At 39.3% G+C, this 18,487-nt stretch overlaps 1 protein-coding gene across 1 annotated transcript in view; it reads right to left on the reverse strand.

Moving 5' to 3' along the window:
- AGBL4 (ATP/GTP binding protein like 4) overlaps window positions 1-18,487 on the reverse strand; it is a 1,086,468-nt gene that overhangs the window by 456,196 nt on the left and 611,785 nt on the right. The window contains exon 5 of the mRNA XM_032494231.1: window positions 10,136-10,352. Coding sequence (XP_032350122.1) covers window positions 10,136-10,352 — 217 coding nt within the window. The remainder of the gene's footprint in view (window positions 1-10,135; window positions 10,353-18,487) is intronic.

Raw genomic sequence — 18,487 nt, forward strand, 5'->3', positions numbered from 1 at the left:
GGTAAGTAGAATAATCAAACCCAGGGACTGATCTAAAAGCACCAAACTAGGCATTCTAGAGAAGTCTCCATAGTATACATGGATCTCTGTTCTTAGTCTCTGGTCTTATCCTGTTAGACACTTGTATCCTTAACTTAAATTTACTTTACTTTAAAAGTATAATCTTTAAAAATTCTAAGTGATGTTACTAATACTGCAGATAAGAGAATGCAAATCAAAATGATCACAGCAGCCTAGAACAAAGGACTAAAACCAATAAGTTGAAACTTAGGATAAGTGTAAGGGGCCACAATTACACTTGTAAAATCTATTAGCATAGGCCAACGTGGCATCCTGGATTGGATCCTGGGACCAAAGAAGGTCATTAGTGAAAAAACTGACATAACCTGAATACAGTTCTGTAGTTTAGTGTAGTAATGAACTAATGTTAATTTACTACTTTTGACAAATGTTCTATGACTATATAAGATTTTAACATTAGAAAAAAAGTGGGTGAAAGGTATGTGGGAACTCTCTATATTATCTTTTCAACTTTTCTATAAATCTAAAACTATTCCAAAATAAAAGATTTATTTTAAAAAGACTACCTGAGAAATTTAAAAAAATAGCTTTATTTAAAGAACAACAAAAATCTACTACAAGAAGACCTCCCTGCTAAAAGAAGCTAATGTAAATTCTGGCTACATTTCTAGAGATGTAGCATCCAGAGCAAGAGAGGCAATAGTCCTATTCTGCTGTGGGATGCTAAGATCACCTGTAGGGTTTTACATTCAGTTCTGGCATTTTAAGAAGGAAATTAACAACCTAGATCATGTCTAGAGAACAACAAAGGTGGTATGAAGTTTAGAAACCATGGAATATGAAGAAATGTAGAATTATGGGAGGAGGGGAGAGGAAGAAGGGAGAGATTAGCTTGAAGAAGAGAAGATTCATGAGGGTATGTGGTCACTGTCTTGCTATATTTTCAGCCTGTCCAGGGGCTAAAGGAGCAAGTACCTGTAAGGTGGGCCCAGAGGCTGGAGCTAGAATCAAAGAGAAGAGGTTATAGGGAGGCAGCTCTTTCTGGGGATAATAGGACTTTCTTGTCATCAGGATGGAGATCAGGCTGCATCAAGAGATATATGAACAGAGGCTGAAAAGTCCTATTTCTGAATGCTAAGACAAGATGCTGCTCTATATAGTTTAGGCCCTTGCCCATAGGAGATGACTAATATATTTGTTAAATTTGAATGTGGCCCCTATAGTCTTTGCCAACTCTGAAACTGTGCAAGGTGTTAAGATCAAAGAGTCAAGCTTTTCTGTGTATTTCTATGACATTCTTATTACTACACACGTGTCTTGGTAGCAAAGTTTTCCTCCTTGTGCTCTTGGCCTGTGAAATATCTCTGCCAGTGAAAAGGAAAGCCAACTGGACAGACAGGCAGGAGTTCACCTGACTTCTAGATCAGCTGCCATCAGCAGCAGGGCAGCCTGGAGATGGACGGGTTAAGTCACCACTATTTTCATTCCTCCTAGGCTGACCCTATACTCTTGTTGTTTGGAACTACACAAAATAGTCAGGTTAAGTGCTGCAAAGATCATGTTCCCTCCTGCCCAGTTCCTCACTGCCCTCAGGATAGAGTTCAAATTTTTTTTTCTTTTTTTCTTTTTTTACATTTTCTAATTGAGTTATAGTCATTTTACAATGTTGTGTCAAATTCCATTGTACAGCACAATTTTTCAGTTATACATGAACATACATATATTCATTGTCACATTTTTTTTTCACTGTGGGCTACCACAAGGTCTTGTATATATTTCCCTGTGCTATACAGTATAATCTTATTTACCTAGTCTGCATATGCCTGTCAGTATCTACAAATTTTGAAATCCCAGTCTGTCCCTTCCCATCCCTCGCCCCCTTGGCAACCACAAGTTTCTATTCTATGTCTATGAATCTGTTTCTGTTTTGTATTTATGTTCTTTTTTTTTTTTTAGATTCCACATATGAGTGATCTCATATGGTATTTTTCTTTCTCTTTCTGGCTTACTTCACTTAGAATGACAATCTCCAGGAACATCCATGTTGCTGCAAATGGCGTTATGTTGTTGGTTTTTATGGCTAAATAGTATTCCTTTGTATAAATATACCACATCTTTAGCCAGTCATCTGTCGATGGACATTTAGGCTGTTTCCATGTCTTGGCTATTGTAAATAGTGCTGTTATGAACATTGGGGTGTAGGTGTTTTTTTGAAGTAGGGTTCTGGATATATGCCCAGGAGCAGGATTCCTGGGTCATATGGCATGTCTATTCCTAGTCTTTTGAGGAATCTCCATACTATTTTCCACAGTGGCTGCACCAAACTGCATTCCTACCAGCAGTGTAGGAGGGTTCCCTTTTCTTCACAGCCTCTCCAGCATTGATCATTTGTGGACTTTTGAATGATGGCCATTCTGGCTGGTGTGAGGTGATACCTCTTGACCCAGCCTCCACCCACCTCTCCTTTCCCAGTCACCACTATTTTCATTCCTCCTAGGCTGACCCTATACTCTTGTTGTTTGGAACTACACAAAATAGTCAGGACTCACCATGCATCTCTGCCTCTAACTGAGGCTATTTTGATTCTCAATTCAAGATGCTGCCTTCCTTAAGGTTTCATTTCCTCTCTTGTGCCTCTTCTCTGCCTACTACTTCTGTTATATCAAGTTTCTGATCATCATTGCCATTATTAGCCTTTACTTCTGTGACACCCAGTACACTGAACACTTCTCAGGGGCAGGGTGTGTTTTGTATTCATCTTTCTGTCTCCAGCATCCAATATAGAGCCTGACAGGCAGAAGGTGCTCATTTGATATTTGTAGTACTGAAGAATGTTTTTGGAAGAATTCAGTAAATAACTGTATACATGAATAGAATATTGCTTTATATATAGGACTGTTTTAGAATCCATTCTGGAGGTCCACAAAGGCTTGGCTTCAAACCCCAGCTGCATGATATAGACAAATTATTTAACCTCATTGTATCTCAGTTTTTAAAAATGCAAACGGGAGAAGATAATACTTGTAGCTCAGAGCTTAAATGCTTCCGTCTAAGTGAAGCCTTCACCCCAAAATGCATCCCCTTTCCTGATTTAATTTCTTTAATATTGTCTGTCTCTTCCTGCTAGAATGTAAGCTCCATGAAGACAAGGATTTTTATGCCTGTTTTCACTGCTGTATGCCCAGAGCCTAGACAAGCTGGGTATATGTTAGGCATTCAATAATAGTACTAACCATATAATAGGGGTGTTGTGAGGACTGAGTGACATGATGTATAAAAAGTCTGTAGCCTTCAGTCTGGCACATACTAAGCATGCAATAAATACTACTGTAATCAAATGAAAGGTGGATTAAGAGGCAACATTACAAATAATCTAACATGTGACTCAGGACATACAATCAGGATGTCATCAACATTTAAACTATAATTTATGTTGTTGGAAGGGATACTTGAAATAATCTGGTCTGACTTTCTGAGGCCCATAGAGAAATGATTTTCCCAAAGTCATAGAGTTAGCCAATGGCACAGCCTAGACAATATTATTCTCATATAAATTATTTTCTGGTGATTCTCTAAAATATGCTATCAGATTATTTCCTTTGTTAGACACTTCCTTCTGGCATATATCCCTAAGTATGAGAATGGCTTTCTGCAGCTACTTCTTTTAAAACACACACACACACACACGCACACAAGTTATGTGTTCATCTAGTCCAATGACATGAAAATAATGCCATATTTCACTATGCCTGACAGTACTAGGACTATATGATTTAAAAACTCATATTTGTCAGTTAAAATCTAACTCTGGGTATATTGGAACAAGAGTATTGGTAAATCCTTACCCCCCAAAACAAATATAAAGCTGGACAAAACTGACACAAATAATCATTTCAGTGTTTTGGAAATTGATCAAATTGACAACAATCTCAAAACTATTATGTTTAAAAAACTGCTGAACATCAGGTAATAAGGATGGGGATCTATGACATTCCGTCCTGGATTTGTTCCATCTTCCTCCAGGCTTGGTGAATGCTAGGGCAGGCCAGACTGTGAGGATTGGCAGCTTCCCTGTTATGGTCGAGGGGACTCAGTTAATTTGGTCAGTGCCCAGACCCAGCAGCACTGTCTGTGGGCAAGTGAGGAAGGCCCACAGTTGCATGGCTGGGACAATCATATTTCTGGCTGAGACTGGGTGCAGGCTCAGCAGAGATCTGAGAAGCCTCAAGCAGCCTCACACACCTGAACAATCTTGAGGCTGTGCATATGCACAAAAGAGAAAGTAAAAGCCAGGGCAGACATGAAAACTGCTCAAACTTTGATTGTGCTCCCCATACCCACACACAGAACCACTGGCAGAGGATGGAAGCCTTACAGGCTCAGGGTGTATGAGCAAAAACTCAGTCCAATCATAGCTGACCTATATAGACACAGGGTTGACTCCCTGGGAGTTTAGGCTTGAAAATAGGAAAGAAATAAGAAAAATTGGGTAGAAGCACTGGAGAAAGGTGCCAAGATAATTCATGAGTAAAAGGTTAGTCTTTTCAACAAGTGGTGCTGCAACAATTGGATATCCATATGCAAAAAATGAAATTAGACCCTTATCCATGCCATATGTAAAAATGTAGTTAAAATTGGATCATGGATTTAAATGTAAGTGAAAATTATTATTTTTTTAAATTTAGAAGAAAACATAGGAGAAAACCTTTGTGGCCTTCAAATGGGCAAAGAGTTTTTAGATAAGACTCCAAAAGCATGATGCATAGAAGAAAAACTGATGCATTGGACTTCAAAATTAAAAATTTCTATTCCTCAAAAGATATAGTTAAGAGAATGAGTGAAAAGATAAGGCATAGATTAGGGGGGAATATTTGCAAAACATGTATCTGACAAAGGACTTGCATGGAAAATACATAAGAACTCTCAAAACTCATTATCAGAACACAAATAACCCAATTTTCTTAAAATGGGTGAAAGATTTAAACTAGCACTTCATCAAAGAAGATACATGAGTGGAAAATGAGCACATTATAAGATAATCAACATAATTAGTTATCAGGGCAACAAAATTAAAACTACAGTGAGATACCAACTAAAATGTCTACAGTGAAAAAAATAGGTAATTCCAAGTGTTAGCAAGCACATGGAGAAATTATAACTCCCTCTCCTATGTTGTTGGTAGGAATGTGAAATGGCACTACTAATCTGGAATACAGTTTAGCAGGTTTTTTTTTCTCCAAGTTGAATGTGAACTTATATGACCCAATGATTCCATTCCTAGAAACCATCCAAGAGAAATGTGATTACATGTCCACTCAACCGTATGCAAATGAATGTTCATAATAGGACTGTTCATAATAGCCTCAAACTGGAAACAATCCAAAAGTTCATCAAATGGAAAACAGATAAACAAACTATGGTATATCTTTTCAATAGAATACTATTCAGCACTGAAAATGAATGAACTACTGACACATGCGACAACATGAATGAAGCTTAAAATTCTAATGCTATGTGAAAGATGCTGAACACAAAAGATGACTAAACAGTGTATGATTCCTCTCATAGGAAATGTTCAGAACTGGAAAATTTATAGTGTCAGAGAGCAGATAAATAGTTGCCTAGGGCTAGGAGTGCAAGTGGGGATTTCCAAGGAAACTCTTTGGGATGATGGAAATATTTTAAAATTGGATTGTGGTGACAGCTGTAAAACTCTATAAATTTACTAAAAATCATAGAATTGTACCCTTACAATGAGTGGATGTTGTGGAATGTAAATTATACCTTGATAAAGCTGTTAAAACAACAAGAAAACAAAGATCTTCCCCATGATGCATTTACCTTAAATGTCAGATTGTGGCTTTGATATACGTACAAGTGCTCTTGTTTGATGGAGTTAGAAAGGGCCTCTGGTGAGTAACAAAATAAAATGTTATTTTGGATGATATAATTAGCAGCAATAGCAGCCATGCCAATGGTGATTAACAGTTCCAGCACTAGGAATTCAAAAGCTTGCTTCCTGTCTGCTCTCCCTAAGAACTGGCAGTTGACATGTTTAGCCTTCCTGCTTGTGATTATCCTCCCTCCAAACTGGAATAAGGATTAACTAATTATAGTGGTGCCTTCAGACACAAGCCATATAAAACACCCTGGTAACCAAGAATTGTCCTGTCTGCAAGAGTGTGCCAGAAAGTCTTAAAGTCTCTAGTATGAGACCCAGAACAGGGGCACTGAGCCAAGCCACAGAGTTTCCCTATCTCGTTTAGCCAGCACAGGTACACTCTATACTTCCATTAATTTCACTTTAAGATACAGCTTTGGATAAGGTATAATCCCTTTTTCAAAATCTACAATGGGTCTCATTAAGTCCAATGTGGAAAGCATCCATCAAAGTGCCAGGACATGGTATTAGAAGCCATGGGTTTAAATACTGGCCTAGTCATGAACTAGCTCTGTAGCTTTTGCCAAGTAACTTACTAGCCTTAGATTATTTATCTCCCAAACTGGGATAATTCTGCCTACTCCACAAAACTGTTATGAGAAACAGGCAAGATAGTATATATAAAGTACCTGACCCAGTGTCTGTGTGTTAAATCTGAATAAAGGATATAGCCATAATTCCTTATTATGGTAATCAAAGTTTTTCAGAGTTTGGTCCCAATCTTCCTGTCTATCCTTATTTTCCAGTAGTAAGATTCCCTATTCCAATCATACCAGACTTCTGACCAACTATCACCACTCAATGACTCAGGCTGTTTCTTGCTGTCTGGGCTACCTTCTTACCAACTCTGTATTCAGTAATTCCCCCCATCTTTCAAGACTCAGCTTAAAGCCTATCTTTCTCCATGATCCAGTCCAACCATAAACTCTTTAAAAAACTCATGAGATCCTTAATTATATACTTTTTAAAATATTATATCTGTTTAGAAATGTCTTATTTCCTCTGGTATAGAATACACTTCTGGAAGTACACCGAGACTTGTATATATACTTCGTTACATATCCCCACAGTACCTCTCACAGGGTCTGAAGCAGGACAGGTGTCTCAAATTATTTTGTTCTGAGGAATTCCTCAAAGAATAATTAAAAAATGGCTATTCAACTCCAACCTTCTCATTTCATAGATGAAAAACTTGTACCCAGAAAAGGGAAGTAACATTCAAGGTCCTATGAGGAGTTTGGTGTTAGAGCAGAAGCAGAATTCAAGCTTTTTGTGGCAGAAGCTTCAGGCTGTCCTTCTATATTAATTTTCCTCCATATCTATAGAACTACCAATTTTTAGCTAGAAACATGGTCACCCAGAAGGAAGACTTCATTTCTCATCCTTTTTTTTAGTTAAGTGTGAATATGAGTTTTATTAAACGGGATACAAGTGAAAGTGCCACATAGCTGCATCTTCTCCCTTCTCTCACTGCTTTCTTCATCCTGCTGCCTGAAACATGCATGCGATAGTAGAATTCCACGTTTGGCACTGAGGCTGAGGGCCACATCCTAGGGATGGCAGAGCAGAAAGCTGAAAGAACTTGACTCCCTAAGGTTTTCAAGGAGCAGAGCCACAATATTAACTCTGGATACATCTATACTTTTATATGGAAGAAAAATAAACTTCTATCTTGTTTAAATTCCTGTTATTCTAGATATGTATTTTGGATATTAGTTATTGGTCACTTAGCTTATCCTATCATTCCTCCTATAAGCTTTGGATGCTCTTAGCTCTTCACATTGTCTCTAGACATATATTTTAATTCATTCTTTAATTCATTCAATAATTTACTCCATAGTCATTCAATGTGCACCAACATTCTGCCTGGCACGAATCTAAGAGGGGGCTAGACTGGATACAGGAATAAAATGAACAAATCATCCCCTTAAAAGTTATAAGTATTGAATGAAATTCTTACTCTCTTAATTTGTATCACAAGTCATATGTCTGGGAAACATTCATCTCAGGATTTCTCCAACAGTCCCATCTCAAATAATCTCACTCTTTCCAGTAATACATTGGTGATTAGACCATGTGTGCCTAATATGGTCTACTTGCCTTTCTACAATCACTCTCCACCCTTTTCCATCATTTTCTTTGCCCAGGGAAGCTTATCTGTATGAATTACATCAGTGGGCTCTCCTGCTCTCTGATTTCTGGTTGAGTTGGTCAATGGGGACCCCTAGCAGGAGATCAGAGGGAAGTAAGAGAATGAGCTCCATGTATTTATTTTTCTCATCTCCCTCCCTGTGGGGTCATCTCAGTCTACCTTTGTCCTTCAACTGAAGGTCACTGTTCCACTCAAGGTGGCCTACTGCATGACTCTCTACTGTTGGGTTCTCATTCCTTCCCTTCACACCCTTTGAGCTGTTACTAGCCCCAGGGAACTGCACTATACCCTGTGGTTTCCCTACACATTGCCCACACCTTGTAAGTAGCCCATTTATTAAGCTCTCTTCAAATTACCCTAATGTGAGGCTTCCATCTGTTTCCTGCTAGCATGCTGACTGATACACCATGTGTCCCAATTCTCAGCTCAAAATATATAGGCACCAGATACACATGATACCCATCAGAATCAATGCTAGGAAGAGGGTTAGAGCAGAGGAAAGATATTTATTCTCAGTGCATAGAGAATCACAGACTATAACAATATCATCATGACCACCAGATTTGAGGCTAGATTTAGCTCTCAGGTACCTGCGCCATACACAAGACTTCATTGTTTGTTTTTGGGTATCCTGGACCAGACTCTATGTCTTTTAAATAGTCTAGTCTTGAAAACTTTTATTTAGAAGTGGGACTCACTTCTAGATGGAACACACAGTCACTAGGCAGAGTTCTTTTTTCCAACACATGTCTGAACCTCAAGTATAGTATTTTCTTCTAATTTCACCAGTATCCTCACTTAGGATCTTTAAAATGCTTAATATGCCTATTTTAGAAGTACAAACCACATTTCTTAAAGAGTGAAACATAAGACCAAATTATCATCTGTTTATTCTTTATTAGAAAGTCAAGTATTGCTGACCACAGAGAACAAAACCTATGTATCCAATGTGAAGAACACTTTCAGATCCTGGGTTGGGCAGGGAGGGAAAGAGGAAAAGAAAAGGTGTGGTGGGCAGAGCAATGCACTCCCCCTCCCAAAATATCTGAGTCCTAATCCTTGGAACCTTTGAATATGTTACCTTACATGACAAAAGGAACTTTACGGACGTGATTTAGTTAAAGATCTTGAGATGGAGACATTATCCTGGATTATCTGGGTGAGCCCAATATAATCACTACGGTCCTTATAAGTGAAAGAGGAGGGCAGGAGATTTAGTGTCAGGGTGATGCAGCATGAGGAAGACCTGACCAGCCAATGCTGGCTTTGAAGAGTGAAAGGGAACCACAAGCCAAGGAACACAAGCAGCCTCTAGAAGCTAAAAAAGGCAGGGAAATAAATTCTCCCCTAGAGCCTCCAGAAGGAATACAGCCCTGTTGATTCCTTGATTTTAGCCCAAAGAGATCAATTTCAGACTTATCCTGAACCATAAGAGAATAAATTTGTGTTGTTTTATGCTACCAAGTTCATGGCAATTTTTTAATGTCAGCAATAGGAGACTACTATAGAATGTAAGACCAAAATCTCCAGACCCAGAGAACTAAACTGGGGGAAGGAAGAAGGGCTGGGGATCTGATGGATGGCAGGGACAGAACACATTGTAGGCAGCACAACCACACTGCACACGACTTGCTAACCTGCACTGCAGGCAAGCTGAATTCACTAAAAACCAAATTTATTCTTTATCTCAGACATTTAGACTCCTAAAATGTTTTCATGCCTTTTGTAATACCCAGTAGAAGCCTTCTTCTTTTTTTCTCAGAATTTTGGGGATTCATCAGAACGTTTTTATTTTATTAGAGAGCTTTATCAGCTTCATTCAGAGGGACAAGCATCTGTTTCATCCTATTCTGTGACTTCCTGGTGGCCACAGTAGCAACACATTACACACACACAAAACTATGATTTTTCAAAAGTTCCAGAGCATTTAGTCTACAAAGCACTGATATCTATTACTTGCATTCTATAAAAACCATTGCTGAGCTCCTTCCCTAAGCTGCCTGTTTCCGAATGGGACTTACCACGCTTTGACCCAGCTGCTCCCGAAAGAAGTAATCCATGTTTCTCTTTTGCAGGCTGTCAAGGTAATGCTGAAAGCGAGTGTATGTATATGGGTAGCAGTAAGCAAATTGGTAAATATCTTCTTCTCGGTCAAAACAAAATGCAAAGGACATCACGTAATTCCTCCTATGGTCCGGGCAGCGGTAGTAGTAAACATTTTTAGGTGGCAGCCTTTGCCTGAAAGATACAAAGAAATTTGGGCATATTAGTCATTCAAACTTCAAAAATGTAATCAATGGGAATAAATGCACAAAAGAAAAATTGTGACATTGAAGAACCCTAGGTGGTGGCCAGGGACAACAACATATACCATGTATGGTCAAAAGGAGGCCAGAATCTGGCAGCACTTGGTTCATATTCCAGCCCTACACCTTATCAGCTATTTCGACAATGCAAAGTTAAAGATGAACAAGTTTTATTAATCATTTGTTCCTGTTTTGAGCACCTATTATACATCCAGGCATTGTGCGAGATTCTTGATGGATAATGGTAAATACGAGAGGCCAGGTGTTTGTCCTCATGGAGTATATATCCTGGTGGGGAAGCAGTCAATAAAATATTTAAAATAAATATAACTATACTTACAGACTCTGTAAGTGCTTGGAGGGGAAATTGTGTGATGTTATAGTGACATAAATAGAGGAGGCCTTCTTTTCCCAGAGAAGTCAGGTTTTTGTATTATAACACTATTTGGATCTTTTAAAATAAGTTAATGTGCATTGTGAATATTCAAGGGAGAGAAAAGAACATTCAACATTTCTTTAAATTATTACTATTATTTTTCTGTAGAGTATCCTATGAGACTAATTTTCCACAGAAGCACTTTGGGAAATACTGCTTTAAAATACGCTGTGTAGGCAACTCTGCTAAGCCAACATGCTCATTCACCAATAAGCCACACTGAAATACATACATGAGAAAAGGCAAAATGTTCCAGTCATAATTCCTACAAATTCTTTACATGCACCCATTTCACAGGCTCACTGCACCCTCTCTGCTGTGTGATACCCAAACTACTCACACTGTTTCCCTACAGAGAATGCCTCTCATTTCTGTCTCTTCAAATCCTGTTAATTCTACAAAGCCATCTCAAACTGTGCTTTTTCCATGCTTGTCCACTGATAATTCCAGGCCTGTTTGGTTCCCACATTTTGTAGTAAGTCTTGCTTTTTTATTGACTGCTTCCTAAGTCTTATCCACTAGGATCTATTTGGAAGCTCCTTAAGGGCAAATGTTTCTGGGGGGTTCTAGCATAGTAGGTGGAGAATGTAAAGCTCACCTGCAGTGGCCTGGCATTCAACTGAGAAGCCAAGGGGCACAGGGACATATGGAGAAAAGTGTGAGGAGAAGGTGTCAGAGAGAAGGTTGAGAAAAGCAATAATGGTGCTGGCTCCAGGTAGGGCAGCCTGGAGAAAACTTTTAATAGCCCCAAGAGCATTACAACATGCCAGAAGTTTGTTGCAGAATCTTGTTTCTACCTTGGTGTCTTTCTGAGGCTGCCTCAGTGGTGAGGGTGGGAGGTGACTGTGGGCTCCCTGTGGAGGATGCAAATGTTACATGGCACTGATGCTGGACATATTTTGGCTTGTGCTGCTTGCCTATATGCCTAGCTGTTATGAATCCCACCCAAACATTAAGTGGAATGCAGTGAGGGGAAGAAGGCAAAAGGAAAGGAAGGAAAAAGAAGGACTGTGGGAGGAATGCGGAAAAAAAGAAAGGAAGGAACGGATAGAACATACTAGTATGGGTTGCTTATGGGACCCATTTAGTACCTGATTTAATCCTCATGACTATTCTGTCAAGGTGGGTATTGTCAACTGAAAAAATATGCACAATCTAAAAGCTGAGAATTATGTTTTATTCAGCAGACATACTGAGGACTTAAGCCCAGGAGACAATCTCTCAGAGATCTCTGAGGGACTGTTCCAAAGAGGTAAGGGAGGAGCCAAAAATATAGGAGTTTTTGTAAAAAAAAAAAAAAAAAAAAGTAGTGGGAACATTAAAAGATTACTGTTATTAAAGAAATATCAGACATCTCAAGTTAATTAATTTATTACTTTTCTATGTCTGAGAAGACAAGAGTCTGGGCTCATTGAAATCATTCCTTTGATATGCACCTTAACTACCTAGGGCCAGTATCCAATTTTTTCAATTCTGAATCCCCTACAGTTGCACAATCAAGGGTGACTGCAGTTGCTGAGGGCTTGATGATGCAATGTTCTTTGTTTACCGACATCGCAGGCACTTATCCCACTTAGGAGATGTGGTCATGGAAGTTCATAAAAGTTAAGGAGCTTACCCATGGTCTGAAGCTAGTAAATGGCAGAGCTAGGATTCAAATCTGTTTCTATCTGATTCCAAATCAGTACCTATAACATTTCCCCAGTGGCTCTCTTGATAAATTATGGTCCTCTGGCATTCCAGATATGAGTATGTGCAAAGGCCAGGAGGCAAAAAGGAACAAGTAAACTGTTGGAATGGCAAGGAATTCATCATAGCTGAGGCACAAAGAATGAGAAGGGAAATCATGAGAAACGTGTCTGAAGAGGAAAGCAGAAGTCAGATTAGAAAGGAACTACAGTTGTCCCTCCATACCCAGGGGTTCCACATCTGCAGATATGAAGGGATGACTATATTTAAATCAGGCTAAGGAATTTAAACATTAACGTGAGATCACAGAGTAACTTTTAAGTGAGTGAAAGAAGTCAAGTACCATTATTGTACCAGTCCAAGGGATAGATGAGAGTGGTCAGAGGAAGGACAGGGCAGTAGCTGCACAGGTATAGGAAATAAGACAGATCTGACTATTAGATAAAAGTGGCTGATGTGATAGACCATGGAGTCTAAGATGGGTAGGAACCTGAAAGTGATGAGGAGGACAGGATGTAGAGAGAACAGCTTAAGCAATAAAGGAACAGGGCTTTCCACATAAAAGTCCAAGGTAGTATCAAAGACCATCTAGAGCTGTGCTTAGGCCCACCAATAGAGACCATTTGGCTCCTACACCCAAAGACAAAAGGAATAAATATGCAAGTAACAACAGTCTTCTTATGACCTAACTGTAGCTTTCAGGAAAACCCCCTAGGCACTCCTCCTTTCTAAACAAATTGCTACCATAAACCTTCCCATATTGAAAATTTGGAACTACCAGTGATGAAATGGAGGCAGAATGGCCTGGAAGGTGAATGAGGAGTGAAGAGTCCCCTCTTGATCCTTTTGTACATGGAATGTAGGAGAATGAGCAGTTCCTGAGAAGCCAAAGGGGGAAGTAATGGCCTCCGGGGAAGTAATGGCCTCCAGGATAGTCAGGCCTTAGTTCATTGTTTTAGTCAGCAAATATTTGTTAAGTATCATGTACCAGAGACTGGTTAAGACAAGAGGTAAAGGAAGCAGTAAATTAAAAGACTGGGGATCCAAGGGAGATTATTAACCTGGGAGCTGAGTTTCATAGGAACAAGTGAAAAATAGAAAGTTTCGGAAAGGGAAGGAAGCAGTGGAAAACCAAGATAAGAGGAAGAAGAACAGACCAGTGCAGGGATAAGGGTGTAAAAAGAATAGATGATGGTCTACATCTGTGATGTGATTGATATGCAGGAATGTGAGATTGGTGGAGTAAGTGAGTCTCAGGGTTCCAGATTCGTATTCAGGGAGAATACCAGTGAAAATGGCCTTGAGGTCTCCAGCCAATGGTCTATGATAGTTGCTTCAGGCCCTGACACAGAGATCTGAGTCCAAGTCTCCTGAAGCATAAGGCAAGTGTGTCTTCACACACAAGTGATTCCTACAGTCACAGGCCCCTCAGGTTATGATGCTGATATTTTCAACTCTTTATTTACTAGTATATCCAATCAAGGTCCATGGTTTAAATTTAATCACCCTGGGTATCTCCTATTCTAGCCAAGTTTAGCAATTTGACTCGGAGAGTCTGCCGTCTGTACCAAATTTAATAATATGCTATCAGGAGAATTCATCTAATGCCTGCAGCTGTCCCAGCTCCTCTCCTGAGTGGGTCTGATGCCTAACCTGATTTGCAGACAGAGTGAAGGTAATGGACCTTAGGGTTATCATTCAAGGAAGCAGAGATGCTGTTAGGGCTTAGATTTTCCAGACTCTGCTAAGGATACTAACAAAAATCTGTTTGAGAAGAATTCAGCAGGCCAAATTCATGAGGTACAAAGTAACCCAAAGAATAAAGGGAAAGAAGAATGAGACTATGTAGGAGAAGTTGGGGTGAGCTTCTGGTTTTTCTCTTATTTTGCTGATTATATTTTCACTATGTCTCAGGCATGGTGTTAAATGTTTTACATGCATTATATTGAACCCTCACAATATCCTATGAGCTAGAGGCTATTAACATCCCCTTTCACTGATAAGAAAATCAAAGTCAGAGAGATAAAAAAATTCCTGAAGGTTGCAAGGCTGGGAAGCTGCAGGGCCCATATTAGATGCAGGCTAGTGTGACTCTGAAGTCTGTGCTCATTGCCCCTATGGTATGAGCCACCTGCCTTTCTCCCCTTGCTGCCAACCCATAGCTTTACCTTCTGCTTCCAGAAATAGCTTGTCTGATAGTACTGTCACAAGTACTCTCCTGCTAAAAACTCTTCAAACAACTCCCCATCCTCACAAGGCTCCCCAAGATCTCTCTGTGATTCTAGCATCATCAGCCATTTCTCCCTCCTTGAATCCTATGTTTTACTCATACTGAACTACTCACAACTCCAAACATGAGTTTTTGCCATACCTCCAACACCTCTGTGTCTTTGTGTTAATATTTCCTCCACTTGCACTGCTTCCCCTGCCAGATATCTTACCTCTTGGTAAACTCCTACTCATAGATTTGGCATATTGTAGATTGTGAATAAAGATTTAAATATATATTTTTAATGAACTAATAATTAATGGAAAAAAAGTGTGTATAAATAAATATCTATCCTTTAACGTATCTTCTCTCTGAAGCCTCCTCTGACTATTCCTCATTAGTTTTTTTCTACTTGGACATTTGATATTAAAACAGTTTTTATCACCTGGCTTGCCTCTTAACAATATGCAACAAAAGTAAATGGAGATTTACTCAAAGAGAAGGTAGGATTCTTGAAGACAGGAACAGTGTCACATTTTCTTTCTCAATAGAAGTGGTACAGAGAAGTTTCAAACATTACTTGCTTAGTTAAAAAGCACTGGTAAAAAGAAAAGAGGACACATCTCCAAAGATAAATAGTAGGCATCATAGAGGGGTAGATTTTAGCTCAGTATAGAAAGACCTTTACACATTTAGCTGAAGGGAAAGTAGAAAGGTCTATGTTACAGTGCAGTACAAGCAAGGAAAGCTTTAAGGGATCCATCCCATAAAAAAAGTTCCTATACTTGATGTTAAGTTAGACAAAACAGCCTCTGATTTCATTTAACACAGGGAGTCTGAGATATCAATGGAAACAATATAACAATAATATAATTATTATAATACTAATTACTAATATGTATATATCATCAACCACATGCTAGGCCATTCTAAGTACTTTATCATGTATTAACCCCTTTAATCCTCACAATAATCCTCTGAACTTATTCCTATTATCCCAAATTATTTTATAAAAATAAAGGTAGGGTCAAGAATACTTCTTAAGAGAAACAGGTTGTCCATGACTCCCTTGAAGACTCCAGAAAGGAGTCTAACACCTGATCCTGCCAGAGATGCAGGATGATTCCAAGACCTGACATGTGTGTTCTCAGGACTTATGATACAGCTCTTGAAACAAGTCATTAACCTATTGACTAAAGAGGCCATCCACATGTATGAGGGAGGCCTGTAACTCACATCCTCAGATTCAGTCATGCATTCACATGTGAGTGAGCGAGGACACACACACACACACATACACACACACACAAACACACACACACACACATTCTGCATGTATACATATGCATACAGAACACATTCACAATCATACTATGTATACTTCTCTACTATATCCTCTATTTCATTATATCAACTTGAATATATGGCTTTTTCCACCACTGGACTGAGCTCTCCTTGAGGGCAGGGGCCATATAATTATCATCTGGTTCTACAGGACCTATACAAAGCCTTAAATAGAGGAGGTGCTCCAGAATGTTCATGAATTTATCATGAATGATAAATGAATATATTTGTGAGATATTAACATATTAAAATATTAACATATTAAAATAAATAATTTCAGCCACACCAATGTAAAGCACAAACTGTGCTCTCTCCATGTGAAGCTGGGAGTCATGCCCTGAATACGTTATGTTTCAGAAATCTTCACACGATTTTAAATGCTGTTCTGTCTGTCCATAATTGCTTTCCCATTCTTTTCTACTTAGTGCATCCCTATGCACAGAAGTGAGGCCCAGCTCCAATGACATTTCCTTTTTGAAGTCTTTGTCAACAACTCCAAGAATAACTAATTGCTCTAAATACTAATTACAGAAACTCCTGTGTTTCTGATTTATTTCAAAATCCATAGCACTTAGCACAATACTTGACCCTGAAGAGGAATTCAAAGCATGTCTGTTGAATTAATGAGTGAAAATATGGCTTAATAAATGAATGAATGAATGATTCCTTCCCATTTACCATCCTCTCTGCCTTCTCTCCAAATCATCAGCCAAATTCCCAATGCATTGTTTTGGAGGCTACCAGAGCACAGAGGAAGAAGATAGGCCCAGGACCTAAAGTATATAGGGCTTATTCCATAGCCCTCCTCAGGAGCCCTGAAAGACAGGAGCCCTAATTTCCTCTGATCAAGCAGAAGATATGGATGTATTTAGATGGGTTCCAACCCCAGAAACTTTTTAATTAAAATTAGCAGAAAGGGAAATAACAAAGAATCAGGCTTTTCAGGTCACATGTCCTAAAGGAAGTACTTTATTTTTTTTAAAGAAAGTCACTTAGATATCCCCAAAGGAAATAACATATATTAAGCATCTCCTATATGCCAACAATGCTACCTGTTTGATGTACACTATTGTCTAACGGATAAACACATAGTTTTTCCACCACACAAAGGCTGTGAAATTCATCCAACAATCACAGCTGCAGAAACAGTCTCCTGGTTCCCCTTCTTCATCTACCCAGGGACGGGAAGCAAACTGGTTTCCAGTTCCCCAGGTATATTTAAAATTGAAGAAAGATTTCATTTCTTTTCCCTTTATGAGGGCAGCTGAATCTCTGCTTTGTCATCCATGCCAACACATGGTTTTTGGTCTATATTTGGCTGGAACAACCTGGACTATCACCTGGCTTGAGACAGTTGGCCCCTCCTTTTCTTCTCTGGCAACTGGCATAGCCAGACACCAGCATGAGTGCCCACATTATAAATCCACCCTCCCTAGGCGAAGAGGACCTGCTCCTAATTCCTATCCTATCTTCCCCCAGATAATTATAATAGTGCTCCTTTCACCAGCATATCTATTCTTATCTTTCTCCACACTTTGTCACAGCTAATCTCTTGGTGAGTCATAGGGAGGGGGAGAAAAAGAGTGAGGGAGCGCTCAGATACAGACAACACATTTTTACACCCCGTGTCTAATCAGATTACCATCTTATCAGGGGTTGATGGGCACTAGTGGTGGGAAAAGAGAGACAGAGCTACATATTGCCAGCTGAGTTTTTGATAACAAAAAGACACTGCTCGATTCTTGAATTAACCTTTTTGTCCTACACACTCTATTGTTTATTTTTCCGAGTTTATTTAATGTGTAGGTTTTTTTTTTTTTTTTTTTTTTTTTTGGTCTGTGCCTTCTGGAGAAGGACACCCACACACTGTGGCAGCAGCTGCTTCTATTAATTCCAAGCCATTAAAAAAATTAAAATTAAACCCAATTACTTTGGCTGGTTTAGAGCCGGGGAATAGCTGAGACTGATTATTCCCCCTGGTCATGGACAGCAGCAATATTCCTACCTACGTGTGGCTCCTGTAGAATGCTAATGCAGCCAGAAACTCCAGGGACAGGCTCCTCATGCAAAGAGAAGCTCAAAGTCATGTAGTCTGTCTTCCCTAATCCAGATTCCTGAGTGGAAGCAAGAAGAGGACAGTGGACAAAGAGCTAGGAGTTGGTGTGAGTCTAAGCTGTAGTTCTTGGGCAGGACTCTGTCCCTCTTGGTGCCTCTGTGTGGAATGTGGTTACAAGAATGTGCCCTGCATTCCTCTTAGGGTTGTTGTGACTCTTAGGTGAAAAGGACTGTGTTTTCAAAACTATCATTTGCTGGATATAGGATGGGGTGTGAGGCAGTATCAGAATGCTGTGTGTTTGGAATGGGGTGGCTGGCCATAGCTGAAACGGTT

This window comes from Camelus ferus, chromosome 13 (assembly GCF_009834535.1).
Source record: "Camelus ferus isolate YT-003-E chromosome 13, BCGSAC_Cfer_1.0, whole genome shotgun sequence".
NCBI classification, from domain to species: domain Eukaryota; kingdom Metazoa; phylum Chordata; class Mammalia; order Artiodactyla; family Camelidae; genus Camelus; species Camelus ferus.